The sequence below is a fragment of the Syzygium oleosum genome, unplaced genomic scaffold (genome assembly GCF_021117445.2).
Source record: "Syzygium oleosum isolate NSW1041296 unplaced genomic scaffold, Sole_v2.1 Sole_v2.17, whole genome shotgun sequence".
NCBI classification, from domain to species: Eukaryota; Viridiplantae; Streptophyta; class Magnoliopsida; order Myrtales; family Myrtaceae; genus Syzygium; species Syzygium oleosum.
In genome coordinates this window covers 440,561-457,616 of record NW_026607501.1, presented here as the reverse complement: position 1 = coordinate 457,616, position 17,056 = coordinate 440,561, and the positions used below count along the sequence as shown (strand labels likewise).

The 17,056-nt window shown below is 41.6% G+C and overlaps 1 protein-coding gene across 1 annotated transcript; it reads right to left on the bottom strand.

Annotated features, from left to right (window-relative positions):
- Positions 1-632: 632 nt before the first annotated feature.
- LOC115661847 (3-dehydrosphinganine reductase TSC10A-like) lies at positions 633-3,750 on the bottom strand. Its single transcript, XM_030584044.2, has 3 exons — positions 3,168-3,750; positions 2,928-3,075; positions 633-1,122 (listed from the first exon to the last, which is right to left on the bottom strand). The coding sequence occupies exons 1-3, from the start codon at positions 3,702-3,704 to the stop codon at positions 827-829; spliced, it is 981 nt and encodes a 326-aa protein (XP_030439904.1). The 5' UTR covers positions 3,705-3,750; the 3' UTR covers positions 633-826.
- Between the last annotated feature and the right edge of the window lie 13,306 nt (positions 3,751-17,056).

Genomic DNA, 17,056 nt, shown 5'->3' with positions numbered 1-17,056 from the left:
AAAACTAGCCATGATTTATAGATGACTCATAGCATATTCTAATGGCGTAACAAACATAATGAACTTTTCATGTGATGTTAGTAACAAATTCATAACATGAGAGTTTTAAATTTGTTACAAGTGTAATACATAATGAACTTTGACTATACCAAATGTTACAAATCGAAATATGAATGGTCATTAGTCGAACATGATACTATCAAATTTCAAACATCTTGACTGATCCAAATCTATAAAAACCATAGTTCTCTCTCTTGTAAGATCTACATCAGGATGGCATGGACTATTGACAAGCTAATTTCCAGGAAAAATATAATTAATTCTAGATGACATCACATGATAGGGTTACTAGGATTTCGGCTTTTCAGGCACATCAAGAAGTCTCAGCTCTCAAGTAAGATATCTAATGTTCGAGGGAACTTAATACAAGAGGACCAAACTGATGAGATTGAGACAAATTTTCTGGCTGATTTGCTTCATGACTTAAGCAAATGGCAGCCAAAAACTTCAGAAAACAACTTTGACAATTTATTTTAGGATGAAAAAGCATATTATCTAGCCATCCCGCTACAGAAATGGCAGCTTTCTCTCTAGCAAGAAATCCAAGGCATACGAATTGAAACAACCGAGCATATGAAATCATCTTCTTTTTACAAGTTCTCATTATGTTCCAAAATGACAAGGGTATCTCAGGCAATACAGAGATCAAATAAAAGCATCATATATAAAGTCATCGTGTCATGTAACAAAACTCAAAGCAACGACAGCAACAATAGATGACAAAACAACCTGGCATTGAGGAAGTCCGCTGCAGAAAACTTACAGGTCACTGCTTACTTTGCGCATGCCACTTTTCTATACTGCTATACCAGTTCCACTGAAAGAACAGACCAGCAAGATGGAGAATACCGGCACCAAACACCTCCACGAATGCCATGATGTACGATCTTTGAGGAGACAACCCAGCAGTTGCAATTGCTAGCAAGTAGCCCTCAAAATTGAAAGGTACAATAAAACTGCCAGATTTAATTCCATTTAACGTCTTCTCTGCAACTTCATCCGCTTTCATTCGACCAGAAGAACCAGCTATTATGCTTGATAGCTGAGGTCTTCTCTTATTTTCTGCAGTCAGGAAGTGATGTATCAATAATTGCCCATAAACAAGAAAAAGCATGGACTAATCCAAAGAGCATAAGCAAGAAAAAGATCAATTTGCTGGCATGTCCTCAGCATTTACGTCTTGAAAGCACTCATAGCACTGAAGCATATGGACATAAGTTGGTCAGTCATACAAACAGAGATACATTGTAGGGTACTAATATATGGGTCGGAGCTGTTGTCATTGAAGCTGCGGGATACATTATAACAAACTGTGATAGCGAGAGATGATGTCTATTCAAAGATGCCCAAATAAACAATAGATGACAATGCATTCCTGCAGTTAAGTTAGACAGCATATTTGAAGAGCTGGTAAAGAGATCATGAGCTAGGAACAAAGTAGATGCAGCCTAATCGAAGTTAGCTGGAATCATGCATGCTAACTCGATTATTCTACAATCTTGCTATGTAGCACCGACACGTTCCAGAGGCCACTGTGTCGGTGTCGGAACCCGACATGCTCGGACACGCCGTCAACGTGCCGGACACGCCGGCGACATGCGAGTCTGGAATCCGACATGCAATTCCGGCACGCACGGAAAAAAAAAAGAAAAGAAAAAGAAAAGCAATAGGGAGAAAGAAGAAAGAAAAGCTTCCTCAGGTTAGATCCCTCGCTCGCCAAAGCCATGCACAAGGACACATACGCCGCATTGTCCTCGACGCTCCCCCTATGGTGAACGTGTTGGACGCCTTGTACTTGCCAATCCCGATCCCTTTCGACAGCGAGTACCCGTTGATCTGGAAGCGGTGGGAGCCATTGATGGTGTCTGTAATCGACGTCGACGAGGAGGAGGGAGAAGACGAAGAAGCCTCAACGAATTCTAGCGGAGGAACGGGGAACGGGGAGGTGGGGGATCTGGGAATCGGGGGAGAGAATTTGCCGGGGGAGCGAGGATTTGGAAATCTAGGGTTTGGGATTGAGGAGGAAATTTACGATTTCGGGGAAGGGTTTCGTCAAACTTAGGGGGGCCGGGCGGGCGGGACGCGGGGAAGGAAAGGTAATGAAACGAGTGCATTAGATTGACAAGGTTAAGACATATATTTGTAATCTTTTGTGGGAAAAAAACGAAAATGGTCAAGAGAAAAATATATATGGCCAAAGGAACTTTACTACATCACATGGCATGATCAAGAGAAAAATATATATGGCCAAAGGAACTTTACTATATCACATGGCATAATAAAATATATCATGAATAATTTATCAAATTAATTTGATTATTTTATTTATTTGTAGATTTGAATCAAATTAATTTGATTGAAATAATCGTAAAAATGATAATTTATCATGTATATATAAAAATATATATTTAATATACAACATGTCCTAACGTGTCGGAATTCTCTACTTTTTTAAGAAATGACGTGCCGTGTCGTGTCGCGTATCGGTTTCGGTGTCGGTGTAGGTGCTACATAGCAATCTTGTGCGGCACAAACTCTTGTTATCATCCAATCATGATTGATGAAACCAGCAGAAAGCCCGGGATTGCAGAGGAGCAATTAATGTGAAGAAATAAAAGAACTCTAAAGATTGGAAAGCAAGTGATTTGCTTCTCCCTTCGATCCTTTATGCAAGTTCCTACTGAATCAAGTGTCATTACACATCTAAATTTTACCCAATTCAGATTATCTTATTCCGTTAGAGTCGGATAACTACACAGATTCCAAAAGCAATATATAGTAAAGCATTTGATCTTCACAATCGCAAAGCAGTACAACTATAAACTCTACCCGGGCAATCTGCTAGAGGCGAATTCACAACGATATACCTTCCGCTAATCCAGGAGTATCGGTATCCGGTGGGAAAACAAGCGAAACATGAATGTCATCGGCGATGATCTCTTGTTGCAGTGCTTCCGCTAATCCTCGGAGCCCGAATTTGCTTGCGCAGTAAGCAGTGTAACCGTAGATCCCCACCTACAGAAATCGCCAATCGCCAATTCCATCAAAAAAGCGTAGAGACAATGCAAAACTAGAGTGCTCTCACGTTGAGCCATAACAGTAACTACCTGACCGGCCTGAGAGGACATGAGGGCAATTGAAGTCGGCCTACGATCGGTCCTAGCTTTCATCGCCGGCAAAAATGCCTTGATCATGTTGAAGCTGCCGATCAGATTGACGTCTATCATGAGCCTGACCTCGTCCAACTCCTGCTTGTCCAGTTCCCCAGGGACGTACACCCCCTGGTTCACCACCAGCACGTCGACCGGCCCGGCCCCCTCCGTGGCGCGCCTCACGGCGTCGAAGTCGCGGACGTCCGCGGAGAAGGTCGCGATGTCGATCCCCGTGGCGAGCAGGATCGCCTGCTTGGCCTCCTCCAGCTTGGCCTGGGACCGGGCGAGGATCAAGACGCGGGCGCCCTCGGCCGCAACACGGTGGGCGAGGGCAAGGCCGATGCCGCTGGAGCCGCCGGTGATGAAGACGTGGCAGTTCTTGAGGGGTATCTTGACGTGGCGGGGCCGGACGATGATGGAGAGGAGGAGAAGGAGGGAGAGGGGGAGGAGGAGGATGAGGAGGAGGAGGGAGAGGAGGGAGAGCGCGGCCATTGAGAGCGTTGCCGGGGTAATCAACCAATTCGAGACTTTTTGTGCGACAAGTTCGGAGGAGAGGATCAATTCGGGAGGGGAAATCGAGGCATGCGGACTCACCCACCGGTTTATCTTCCATAACGTGTGTAACTAGTATATTGAAAATAACAGCATTTCCTTATCAAATATAATGCGACAGTCTACCTCCAACGAATAAATAATTTATTTCCACTTTTTCGATGAATAACTAATTTATCCTTAATTGTACTGATAATTTAACCTCGACTCATGTACACCAAAATCTTTTGTATAGAAATACGTCTCTACTTTTGCTGCATACTTTGATTCATTTCTCAAAAGAGACCTTCGGAAGCGGTAATTTAAATGCTTGTGAGCTCCACACTCGATCAATCTAAGTTATTTTGGAGTGACCCTAACCTTAGTAAATCAAAGCTCTAGGTTCAAAGTATGAGATCTACTCACCACAAGACCATAAAGCACAATCATACTAGCAATTAACAATCATATATCATTCCGAGTCATTATAATTTAGAAACTACCAATCGGTCATTTATTCAAGGTATATCTTACTTATTTACATATTCATAATAGAATAGTAAAATCACTCAAGGAACATAACATATATTCTACATAATTTAAGTACTTTGTAATCTAATCCCAATCTAATGTGATAACTAATTCGCCTATTGTAAGCACGCATCATGATTTAGATTCACAGGCACATCAAGAATCCACATACTCACAAAGGCAATTGCAGGCACCAACCAACCATGTCAATTTTCCTTCAACACTTTCCTACTACAGTAGTAAGGAGATGAACATATTCAAAACAACGAGTGTTCACATACACTTTCTGTTTACACAAAAAAATAACCAACTTTTCGTTATTATAGACATGTGAAAGACTTAGTCGACGAGAGCAGAGTTTGATCATTTATAAATATAATTATCAATAATTTGAAGGGAATCGACAGCTCATTTGTGAAGTTATCGATGACACACAACGTGAAGATATCGACGAGAACCTTAAAGTTGATAGACAAAATCATTGACATGGATGTTAAGCAATCGACAAGAGGATAACTGCTGGTTAGTTATTTTGCTGCAATTTTAGGATTGTTGTAACTTTTCGTAACCACTAAGAAGTTATTTCTTTCTCAATAACTGTTTGTAACCTATGTTTGTAACCTCCACTGGTAACCGCCGATTGTAGGATTTAAAAAGCCACATCGTACTCTTCAAAATCCCCTGCACAAACAAACAAATCTTGCTATCTTTCAATTATCTTTCAATTCCCGCATCATAGTTATAGCTGTAGTTTTCAAATCCTCTCTGTCGATTAAATTTTGGTGCTGTATCTTTATGTCCTTTGACTTTGTGTTGATTAAATTCCGGTATAGTTTGTGTACTTTCTGTTCCATTTGAAGAGAAATTATCGATTTCCTTTTACATCTGTGATATTTCCAGTCCAGAGTCATCACGGCCTATCTCCTCTCATAAAAAATGAAAGAACGACTTTGGATAAAAGTTATTTCATTGTGGATGCAAATTCTAGCGAAACATCTTTTTGGCATACCTGATGGGACCGATATGGTCAATTTGAGGAAGTACAATGTCTAGAACAATGAATCATGTAGAGCCTGATCATGCTGTGGTAACAACCCCAGTGATATGGCTATACATCCAAGACCTCAACCTCTACACCAGCAGAGCCAAGCCAAGGGGGCGCAATGTTGAAATCCTGCTGCACTTTATGAAGGAGCAGTTGAGGGTGTTAGCACCAAACCCCACTTTGGAGGCTACCATGAAGAGGCTATTCTAGGAACAACAGAATAAGATGGCGAATCACATAGCAAGACACCTCTCTAATGTGATCAAGCCCGAGACATCGAATAAGTTCATACCAATCCAATCCTACGTAGCAATTTCTAGGTATGTTCTTCGAATTTTTAGTCAATTGAACGGTGTAATAATTTATGCCAAGTAATCCCACCACCAGTCAGCATTTTACAAAGTCCTCAAAATCCCATTTACCTTGAACCTAGGGGCAGGAAGGGAAAATTTATCAACTTGCGAATCCTAATCAAGTGGCCGAACTCGTATTACAAGAATTAGGTGTAGATAGAGAAATGGTCAAGCCAATATATAGAAAGCCACATCGTGATTCGGTTGACACTATGTCTTACCCAAGAGAATTCAAAACTTTGGTTGATTCATTTCCCAATGTGGAGTGGCAGTAACGAATGAATTCCTGAGACTTAGGTTATTCCATTTGCTTTATAAAAACTGCATTTACTTGGTATGTAAATTTATCTCCTCACTCAGTCTATGTTTGAGCTGAGATAGAAAGACAATTCCATTCTTAACTTTATAGAACGTTGATTTTGGCTAGAATATATCAATACGATTATGAGTCAGTTGATCCGTTTGTTGTTCGATTCAAGATGGCTAGAAATAAATACCTTACTTTACTCTTAGAGAAAGAATTCACAAATTTGCCTTTTGGCGGATTGAAATTCAATCATATAGAAAATTCGAACACCAAATTTTATGGATTTAGTCCAATTGGCAATGATAATGTCTAAGTATGAGCAACTACTTAAGGACAAAGATAGAGGGCCACATGAAGACTTCACATAAAATGTGCCTTTCGTGGAAAAATATAAGCCAGATAATGAATTCGGCCGAGATAAAATTTGGCAAGGAAAAATCAAATTTGTCGAGGACAAGGGGCACATGATGACTCTTGATTATCTAATTTAAAATAATCGATTGATCAATGAATTATTCAATTCTTTTAAAATGGGCATTTGTTTATATCAAAAAATGATCAACTTTTGATGTGATAAACTTATTCGATAAGAGCAGAATTTGGTCATTTATGAATAGAATTATTGATAACTTAAAGATAATCGACAACTCGTCAGCGAAGTTATCGATGAGAACTTGAAGTTGATCGACGAAGTCATTGACATCGACAACAAGCAGTCAACTAGAGGACACTCACTGGTTGGTTATTTTAACTTATGTTAGTAACATCTGTTTGTAATCTCCGTTGGTAACCATCAATTGTTGGCTTTAAATAGCCACATCGTACTCTTTGTAAATCCCCTCACACAAACAAACAAATCCTCTTATCTTTCAATAATATTTCAATTCAAGTATTGAAGTCATAGCTATAGTTTTCAGATCCTCGCCGTTGAATAAATTCCGACGTTACATCTTTATATTCTCTGACTTAGTAGTTGATTAAATTCCAACAAAGCTTTTGTATTTTCGGTTCTTTTTGAAGTGAAATCATTTGTCTCCTTATGTACCTGTGATATTTCCTATTTAGAGTCACCACAAAACCTGTCTCCTCTTATAAAAAACTAAAGAATGACTTTCGGTGAAAAGTATTTCGTCATGGACGCAAATTCTGGCGAAACACTTTCAAAACACATTATTTAAGTTTGTTCAAGATAATGGGCATAAGGACACTAGAAAGTGCCAAAAGTTTTGTGCGGCACTCGCTTTAGTGTCAAAAGCTTTTGTAGACTCATTTAAGTGCCAAATCGGAAAAAAAAAATGATCACTTAAGTGCCATCGGCGATAAATTTTGATAAAAAATGTTACGTTACTTTTATAATGAAATGTTTAATTTGATATGGCATTTTAATATTTAAAACGAGTCCAACGTGGACTTTCGAGGTGACTTGCCAAAATGGCATTACATGAAGCCCAGCCCAAACGACGTCGCACGAAGCTTCTCTCAATTTGCGAAGCTTCGTTTAACACTTGCATTTTGTCCTCTCTCCCTCTCACCATCGTTGATAGTTTAAAGTCATGGTCGACGTTGCTCGGTTGCTGTTGCTTGCTCGCTCGCATGCCATCTCTCTCGCTCTCATTCAGTCACTCACCCGAGGTTTGTCATCCTCTCTTACTCGCTCAATTTGCCGAAAAAATTAGGGCTCAAAAGGGAAAAATTGAGGCTCAAAGCGAAAAATTAGGGCTTGGTTATTGGTGTGATTGTTGGGACGTCGGTACTAGAGGAGGAATCTCGCAACATGTTAAATGTGAGTGATTTATTTTGTTTGGTGAGATGCGTTGTCGTTTTCTGTCCACTAAACAACAATTGCCGAGTCATTGTTTATTCAATTTGGTTCGGCATGGGGGACACTACTGCACCCATCACTATTTGCTGTGGTGGGGAATTTGTTATTGGCATCGATAAGTGGGAATATGTGTAACAGCCTGAATTTCGATGTAATTCCGGGATCAATAAAATTGACAATATTTCGCATTTCATTTTAGTAAGTCTCGTCCAGAGCTGATCACTTTCGGGATACTAACCAATAGGGTATGGCTAATTAGAAAGCGGTACGTGGACCAAGGACCCAATCGCGAAGCGGACACCGATCACGAGAAATGATGAGAGAATATTATGAACCAATGTGGATCGATCTTAGGAAAGGTAACGGACTTGGTTTGGCCAAGGCCAACGATGTACAATCGGATCGCAGGTGATTCTGCACGATCGAGAGTACACGTGGTCAACCAGTCCTGAACTTAAATCGGACGATCGTGACCTCTGGAACTAGTGATAATTTCTCATTCTCTCAATGATCAGGACCGTCATGACTCGGATAACCCTAGGTCGATACGCGTAACCTCTAGACAGCCGCCCGTTAGTGAGAGACCCTGAAATTGGAAATCGAGCGAGTTTTGATCACGAAATTGGGCCCGGATTTCGATGTCGAATTTCGATGGCTTAAGAGACTATTCTTGGAAATCTGACGTCATATTATGCTGGCCACGCATATTTTGAGTTAATACAGTTGAAAAATGGAATTTCGGTCCGGGGGTGAAAAATTATGATTTTGCCCCTCGGGACGCCAGCGTTGCTTTTCGAGGCCAAATGAGGTTATTTTTCGAGGCCGACGCCATTTTTGGGTGGCCACGCATACCAGGAGTCGTTATGGCCAAAAATTGGAATTTCGACAAAAATTGGAAAAATAATATTATTTTATTCCCGGAACTTCGCAGTCGATTTTCGAGGGCTTAGAAAGTGAATTTCGCGATTCCGACGCCATATTATGTTGGCCACGCACGTAGAGGGTTGGTACGGGCGAAAATTGGAATTTCGCCCCGGGACCGGAAAAATGACCATTTTGCCTCTGGGCTATGTTCGGGTCCGAATTTTTGGGAAATTATTTGGGATATTTAAGAGTGCTTATCAGCTGCATTATTGGACCAAAAGACCATTTTGCCCCTCAATTATTGGATAGGATTTGTTTAGAACCGTTAGATTAGGGGCATTTTGGTCCGAACCGTTGGATTGGCGACACGTGGCACTTGTGGGCTGACTTATTTGACCAGCTGACCACTCTTTCTCTCTCCTCTCCCCCTCATTCGGCAGAAGCACCACAAATCAGCCCCCACCAGCAGCTTCTCCCTCTTTTTCTCTCATTTTTCTCTCTCGGCAGCTTCTAGGAGCTCGCCGCCGTCCACCGAACACCGCCGCCGGCCGCCGTGCCTCGCCGACCACCTCTGCCCCCAGCCTCAGCCTCACCCTTGTCCGGCCCCTTTCTCTCTCTATTTCTCTCTCTTTCTTCCTCTTTTTCTCTCTTTCCCGTCCGGCAAAAAGGGCCGCCGGAGCTTCGCCGGAGCTCCGATCGTCGTTCCGTCGCCACCCAGGTATCTAGCCCAGCTCGTGCGTCGCTGTTCATCGGCGGCCGTACGGTGTCCCGTCTGATCGGCCTTTATGCTGATCGTGCGCCGCTGTCCGTATGGCCGGCCGTGGCCGTCACCGCCGTCTCGCCGGTCACCTGTTTCCGCCGTCCGTACAGGTCCGTACCGTCCGTGAACAGTGCGTCAGTACCGCGTGAACAGTACGCGCCCGGGAATTCCGCCGTCGGTTTCACTGTTCATCAGTGATTGACCGCCGTTTCCCGTCGCCGTGGTCCAGAAATTAAGTGAGTAAAATTCCTAAACCCGGATTAGGACTGATAGTGCATTTTTCTGGACTGGTTTAGGTATTATCGGTGCATTTTGGACTGGCTTAGGTAGTATCAGTGTATATTTCAGACTGGGATGAGGACTAATTGATAGAAATTATTATTGGGAAAATTTAGTGGATTAATGAGAATTATTTGGAGAGGTTAATTTGATTAAATGACCAATTTAGGAGCCCATTGGAAAATTACCGGGTATGTCCGGGTTGACTGGTTGTACATGATTTGTGCTTAATTGGGATTGATTTCGTACTACCATATCGCATGTCGTGTGGCTAAATTATGTGGAGTACGATTAGCCAATGATTGGTTTGAAATTAATTATTGAATTGTGAATCGCACGTTGGGCCACACGGTATTAATTGGGCCAATTGAGCACGTGTTGTGATATTGAGTGATTGAATTTCATTGGTGCTCATGGTGCATTGCATCGCATAACATGGACACGCATTATGTATGCCTAGAGTGAGGCATGTGGTGGAATTGTGCGAGAATGCGTGCCTGCCATGAGTGTGTGATCACCTAAAATACCCCGAAGCGTCATACGCTGGGTTCAGATAATAATGAGTTGTGGGATCACCTAAGGACCTTTGGGTCATGACCTTCGGGTCGATACCGTCCTCATGCACTTTGAAGCAGGACGATGCCCGGTACGTCCGGAAGACGACCATCCTCATGCACTTTGAAGCGGGCTGCGGTTCGTAAGGAGATCGGTGTTGCGCCTCATGCACTTTGAAGCGAGGCTAGAGACACTGGGCCGAGATCGGTTGCTTGCGCCTCATGCACTTTGAAGCAGGCTAGACGCACCGGGCCGTGAATGTTGTTGACTCGAGTTGTCGTAATAAATAATAAATTGGGCGACTGCCAGTGTGGGCCAGTGGGCCGGGAAATGCGCGTGACATGTCGATGACATTTGCAGGCATGAACATGCATGGACTGGCATGCGAGTGTGCGAGACTCGGTGCATGAGCATGTGATTGGTGTACGTGTGATAATGTGTGCCGCGTACGTGCCGTGACTATTATATGTTGATCTGTCTAACATGTAGAGTCAGAGAATTATTTGATTGTCGTTGTATTGTGATTTAAATATTTATTTCCGGTCAGGAGATTGCATGCTAGCCTAGCCTAGGTTTAGGGGTTGAACTCACTGAGATTCGTCTCATGGTTGTGTAAACCGAAACTTTTCAGACCCCCAGCCGTAAAGATGCCTCCGAGGAGTTGCCAGATGATTCTACCGAGTTGTTCGACCCTGACTGGGAGCCCTAGAGCAGGCCGGTACCCTGGGAAGCGAAGACCGTCTCTTTTTGAATAGCATTCATATCCTAGTTAGCCTAACCACCTGTGCCACTTACCCTTTTTGATATAGTGGCAGTTAAATACTGATGTTGAGGTTTTTGGAGTTGTACAAATGGATAGTGTAAAAAGGTTTTACTATAACAGTACAAGTGTATATTCTTGTTTGATGGCTGTTCTACCTTGGTCTCACGTGTGTTGTTTTGTACGGGTGTATATATATATATATTTATATACATTGTTTTCGCATGTGACTTATCTCTTACTGGGCGTTGGGTCGGCGACGCATCATGGGAGCGTTGCATCACAAACGACCGGAGATGGGATGCTCGCGCTTCGTGGGGTACGGGGCGTGACAATATGTTAGTAGAAATGTTGATACTATCCTTGTTCATATAAGTAGACTGTCATATATTTGTTTCGTGAGGGATATAGTGCAATAGTGATGATGCAAAATATAAAAATTTTAGAGTTCCTGGGAAGAACTTGATGGACGGTTTGAGATACTTCCATGATGATAATGGTTAACAAAATCCCTTAATACCATTATCTTTATGGTGAGGAAGTTCAAGTGTATGTTGAGTATTATATGATAAATATGATGAACATGATGAGAACACTTAAGGGGGAGATGGTATTGAATGGAGTACTTAGGTTGGGGAGGGATCTATTTTATTTGAAGGAGAATAGGAGAGAGAGGCAAGGCATACAACTCACGTGTTAGAGAGAGTTTAGCAAACGGGGACATGTCCCAAGGTCTCTATTGGAGATATAGGTGATGAGGAATTGACTAGATTAAATTGGGAAGTTGCTCTATCTAGTGAATCAGATGATGAAGCTTTGCCAAATGCAAATTGCCCAAATGATGATGACGATAAAGAACTTGCACAGTCAAGGCAAAAGCACAGGAAATTTCAGAAAAATAAATTTACAACACTCGGAGAATTGCATGAATCTGAACCAATAAATGGGGACAAAGGAGCTCTAGTGTTTGACGGTAATGAAACTAAATATGAAGAAAGTGGCAGTGATGATGAGAGTGATATTTTAGAGAATGAGAACAAAGATGATGAAGTAGTTGTACGTAGAAAGAAATGTAAGTATCCTTCTTATGATCTGACTGTTGCATGTCTTGTGCTATGCGTAGATATGAAATTTGATAATGCCAAGTAGCTGATAGAAACTACTATTAAGTACTAAATTGCTCAACAAAGCAGTGTTGAATTTATTAGAAATATCAAAGAATTTGTAAGAGCAAAGTGTTCACAACCAAATTGCTCATGGAAGATAAATGGCGCATTGTGTAAGAAGAGCGGCCCATTCCAGTTAAGATCATTGTAGTAGGAACATACTTATTCCATTGTATTTGACAATAAAAGGGTAACTAGTGTGTAATTGTCGAAGCACTTCTTCAACACTATCAAGGCTATGCTTGAGATCAAGAGTCTTCAATTGAAATAGTTAGTGAAGGCGTTGATAAGGGTTAATATGTCTAGGAATTAATGCAAAAGAGTCAAGCAAAAGGTGATGAGTCACTTATGGGTAGGCATAAGGAAGAATATGCATAAACTTGGGATTGTATTGTCGAATGTAGGCTTCGAAACCCATCAAGTAGAGTATACAAAGAGATTGTGGAGAGGCCATTGTTTGATTGTAAGACTAATATTGATAGGATTTATATTTGCTTTGATGCATGAAGATAGGGATTTTTGGCTAGCAGTAAAAGAGTGATATGGTTAGATGGATGTTTTTTTTTTAAACAGTTGGGAGAGATGTAAATAAGTAGATGTTCCCAATAGCTTGGGCTCTTGTGAAGGTGGAGAATAAGGACACTTGGTCCTAGTTCCTTAAAAATGTATTGGCTAACATTAACATAACTAATGGGGGAGGTTGGACATTCATGAGTAACCAGCAAATGGTATTGTCAATTGTTGTCTTTCTAATATTATTCACATATTATAGCTTACAAGTACGTGTGCGGAGCACATATATGCAAATTGCGCAAAGATCATAAAGCGGATATACTACAAAATCAATTTTGGCTCGTAGCAAAGAGCACAAACATTGCAAATTTTAGAACTCACAAATAGGGGTTGTTTGAATTGACAGAGAAAGGTTTTGAAGCACTATTCTATATTGAACCTAAGCATTGGTGAAGAGCCTTATTTGGTGAACTATTCAAGTGCAATATCATTGACAATAACGTCAGTGAAGCATTCAATGGCAGAATCATAGAGGTCAGGTGTAAACCAATCATCAGCATGCTTGAAGATATACAAGTTATAGTCATGAGTAAGTTGCAAAGACAAAGACATAAGGTTGCAAAGTGGACTAGACAGTGTAGACCTAGGATTGCCAAGAGATTGGACGACAATGTGGTTGCCTATATGTTCTATCATCCAATTTGGAGTGGAGATGATGGATATCATATCATGAACAATGTCGATAAGTATATAGTTCAACTGGAGAGAAGAAAGTGTTCATGTCAAGCATGGTAACCAATCGGAATTCTCTATGCACATGCCATTTATGCCATCTAGCTAAAGCAACAAAATCCTAAGGATTACCTAGAAGATTGACACAAGAGAAGCGCATATCTTGCTTCGTACCAATTCATATCATAACCTGTTAGAAGTAAAAAATCCTGGGACCCAACAAATCATGTATCCATTCACCCTTTACCATTAAAGAAGCAAGTAGGAAGGCCAAAAAGGAAACAGAAAATGCAGGTTGGGGAGATCACAAGTAAAAAGATGAGCATGACTGGTACAAAAATGAAATGCCCGTATTGCGGTAAGGAAAGACACAATAAAGCTAGTTGTAAATTGAAGAAGCAACAGTAACAACAATAGATCACATAATGCAATGAAGAGCCATTTGCAGAGCCTGATATAGGCCAAGTGAAGGGCACTAAAGGTTATGATATAGGGCTAGTTGAAGGCCCAGCTAAGGGCCTAATGTAGGGCTAGGTGCAGGGTCAATCCCTAAGTCGACTATTGCATAAACGAAAAGAAAAAATCAAGTAAATTATACAGTTTGTGTTGCTATTGTTTTATGTCCATACGTTAGCAAAGTTTAAGTTTGTTATATCTTTCTCAGATGAGAAGGCGACCATCTGAATAGGTTTATGAAAGTGAGGCACCACAACCAAAAAGTGGCGATATTGGCAGAAGGATAACACAATATGATTATGGATTTTTACAGACTTTAATATTGGAATGGCCATTTTGAATTTAAGTTTTGTAGATCTTATGTATTTAATTTATGATATTTGATTTTATTGACAATGTGGATATATTGTTGTAGCCTAAGAGAAATTGTGAGGTGCTGATCTTTCAAGGTGGCCCAAGTCAAGAGTCGAGGAATGCACACAAACGAAGAACCCAAAGACAAGCCCAAACAAACCAACAAAGGGCAAATGGAGCATAATCCAGTAAGAAGCAAAAAAAATGCTACTCCAAAACAAACGACACAAGTGACAAGTCCAAAGACAAGAGAGGTAGCTCCAAAATAGCCACCAACAAATAAGCCAGCATCAGTTCCAATCTCAACCAACTGATCTTAGCACCAACAATGACTCTAATATCACTACCATAGAGCCAATATCATTTACGGATGACTCCCATCAAATGACCTTAAGTTCTCCTAGAAAGAGAATGACTATTGGTAAGAAGTAGATAGCTGGGACAGGAAGGTAGTTCAAGTACCTAGAGGTTTAGTTCTAATTAGAAAGAGTGCAAACCAACATTTCTAGTATAAAACAATATAATGAATAGATTTTTGAAACAAGTCATATCAGAGAATTGTTATTTTCACACGGACTGAAATGGCAACTATTAGGAAATAAGTTAATGAGGGTAGAATAGTCATATTATGTTTATAGGATTACTTATATATACATATATCAACACCTTTGTTTAACCTCCTTTCTACTCCTTTCTAACTTATATATATATATATATATATATATATATATATATATATATAATCCTTTTGAATAGAGTAATATGATATATTTTTTTCTCCTCAAACATAGAGCTAGATTAGAAAACCCTAATTCCTCAGTCCCACCACTATAGCCACTGACCCCACCATCACTTGTCCGTCATCGGGATCTACTAAAGGATTAGTGCCTAGCATTGGTGTGCTGAAGGTCAGTGCAAATAGTTGACTGAAGGTCATTCGAATTCTTGCTATTTCGATTGAAGAAGACTCAATCGAATTAGGATTCGATTGATAGGTTTTTCAAAAAAAAAAAATTCTAGCAAGTAGCGCATAATGCTATCTAAGGTTTTCCAGTAAGCAGTGAAGAATATTGTCACACCCCGAATCCCACGGCATGCGACAACCCTACTGAGGTCGAATTTAGTGCGACATCCCAGGACGCATCGCCGACCCAAAACCCAAAACGGAGATCAATGCACATGCAGAAGCAACATCACACCCGTACATAAATAAAACAACGTGACCAAGGATAGCAATAAATATAACTTGCATTAATAACAGGGATTTACAATATCCATTACAAACAGAACTATACATATAAATCAAAACGGGTCAGCAGCCACTAACGTCAAAAAGGGGTATGTGGCTCGGGCGGTCAGGGTACTAAAACTAGGAAGGGCTCCTATCCAAAAAGTGTTGGCCCAACCTAACTATGGTCAAGGGTAAACCCTAGGGTAACCAGTAAGGGTCGGATCCCGATGACTCGAACGAATCGTCGGACGACTCAGACTCGGAGTCCATAGAATCCGGCTCGGACTCAGCCTCCATTGGCTCCTCCTCGAACTCGTTCTCCGGCTCAGGCTCCAGTTCCATCGGTTCCGGCTTGGGATCTAACTCCCACTCCATCGGCTCCTCCTCGGGGTCGGAATCCATCTCGAAGATGATCGGCCGGGGATCAGAATCCTCCTTGGACACGGCCTCAGGGCTGGCGACCTCTCCATTGATATCCTGCAGGTCCCATTGGCTTACCCCGACGATCGGGACATCAAAGGTCCTAAGGGGTCCATAAACCCCGAACGGGTCCCGAAAGCACCAACCCAAATACTGATGAGCCTGGAACTGTGGCTCACCCACGTCGACCCAAACGGTAGTGAAATGTCTAACATAAGTCTCCTCGTTCCCTACATGGTACTCGATCACCAACCGATCTATGCGGTGCGGGATCCCAGAACGAATCGGTACCCCTGCCATCTCAAGGTCGGGGGTCTGAAAAGTTGGGGTTTAAATAATAGTGAGAATAAATCTCAGCGAGTAAGCCCCTTAAACCTAAACTAGGCTAACATGCACCTCCGGACAAGTATTAACCAACCAAGCAATCAAACAATCACATGACTTAGGCCCTCGGCCCAAATACTATATATAACTGACCCTGCAGGTTAGGCACATAATAATAACAATAATGGCACATAACCCAATCATTACGCATGCACAATATCACTTGGCCATTACGTATGACATGTACATGCTTGCACTCGTGAATGTACCCTTCACACACGTGTCAATGCTATGCTCATACTTGCACACTTTCCATTTATCACCGACCCACGTTAAACGCATCAGGTCTATCACATTTCGATCGAACTCCGGCCCGCGTAAAACGCATCAGGCTCATGACACAACCCGCGTAAAACGCATCAGGTTGGCCATCTTCCGGTAGTCCGGGCATCGTCCCTCATAAAATGCATCAGGACGGGTTCAATACCCCGCGTAAAACGCATTAGGGTTTTATGTGATCAAATGTACACATATCACCAGTTTTTATCTGAACCCCACATAAAACGCATGGGCGATTTAGGTGATCACATGCTCATGTCATTCGTGCACACTCGCATAATGCACATGTCATGCCAATGCTCGATGTGCACACTCATGGCCATAACGTCCACACTCAGCATTCGTAAAATTTCACACTGAGCATTCAATTTCAACATAGCCACATGTTCAATTAATGCCACAACATGCTCAATTAATGCCATAACAAGCTCACTCAAGCAATTAACCCCAAATCAGCCACGACTCTCCATTCGGTGCACGAAATCTTGCCATTAGTCATTGA

Bases quoted from the DNA above. Each gene is read 5' to 3' on its own strand.
- LOC115661847 (XM_030584044.2), bottom strand. From the start codon at position 3,704: ATGGCCGCGCTCTCCCTCCTCTCCCTCCTCCTCCTCATCCTCCTCCTC. The intron at 3,076-3,167 runs GTAGTTACTGTT...CGATTTCTGTAG, and splicing joins TGTCCTCTCAGGCCGGTCAG to GTGGGGATCTACGGTTACAC. The intron at 1,123-2,927 runs GTATATCGTTGT...TCCTGACTGCAG, and splicing joins TACTCCTGGATTAGCGGAAG to AAAATAAGAGAAGACCTCAG.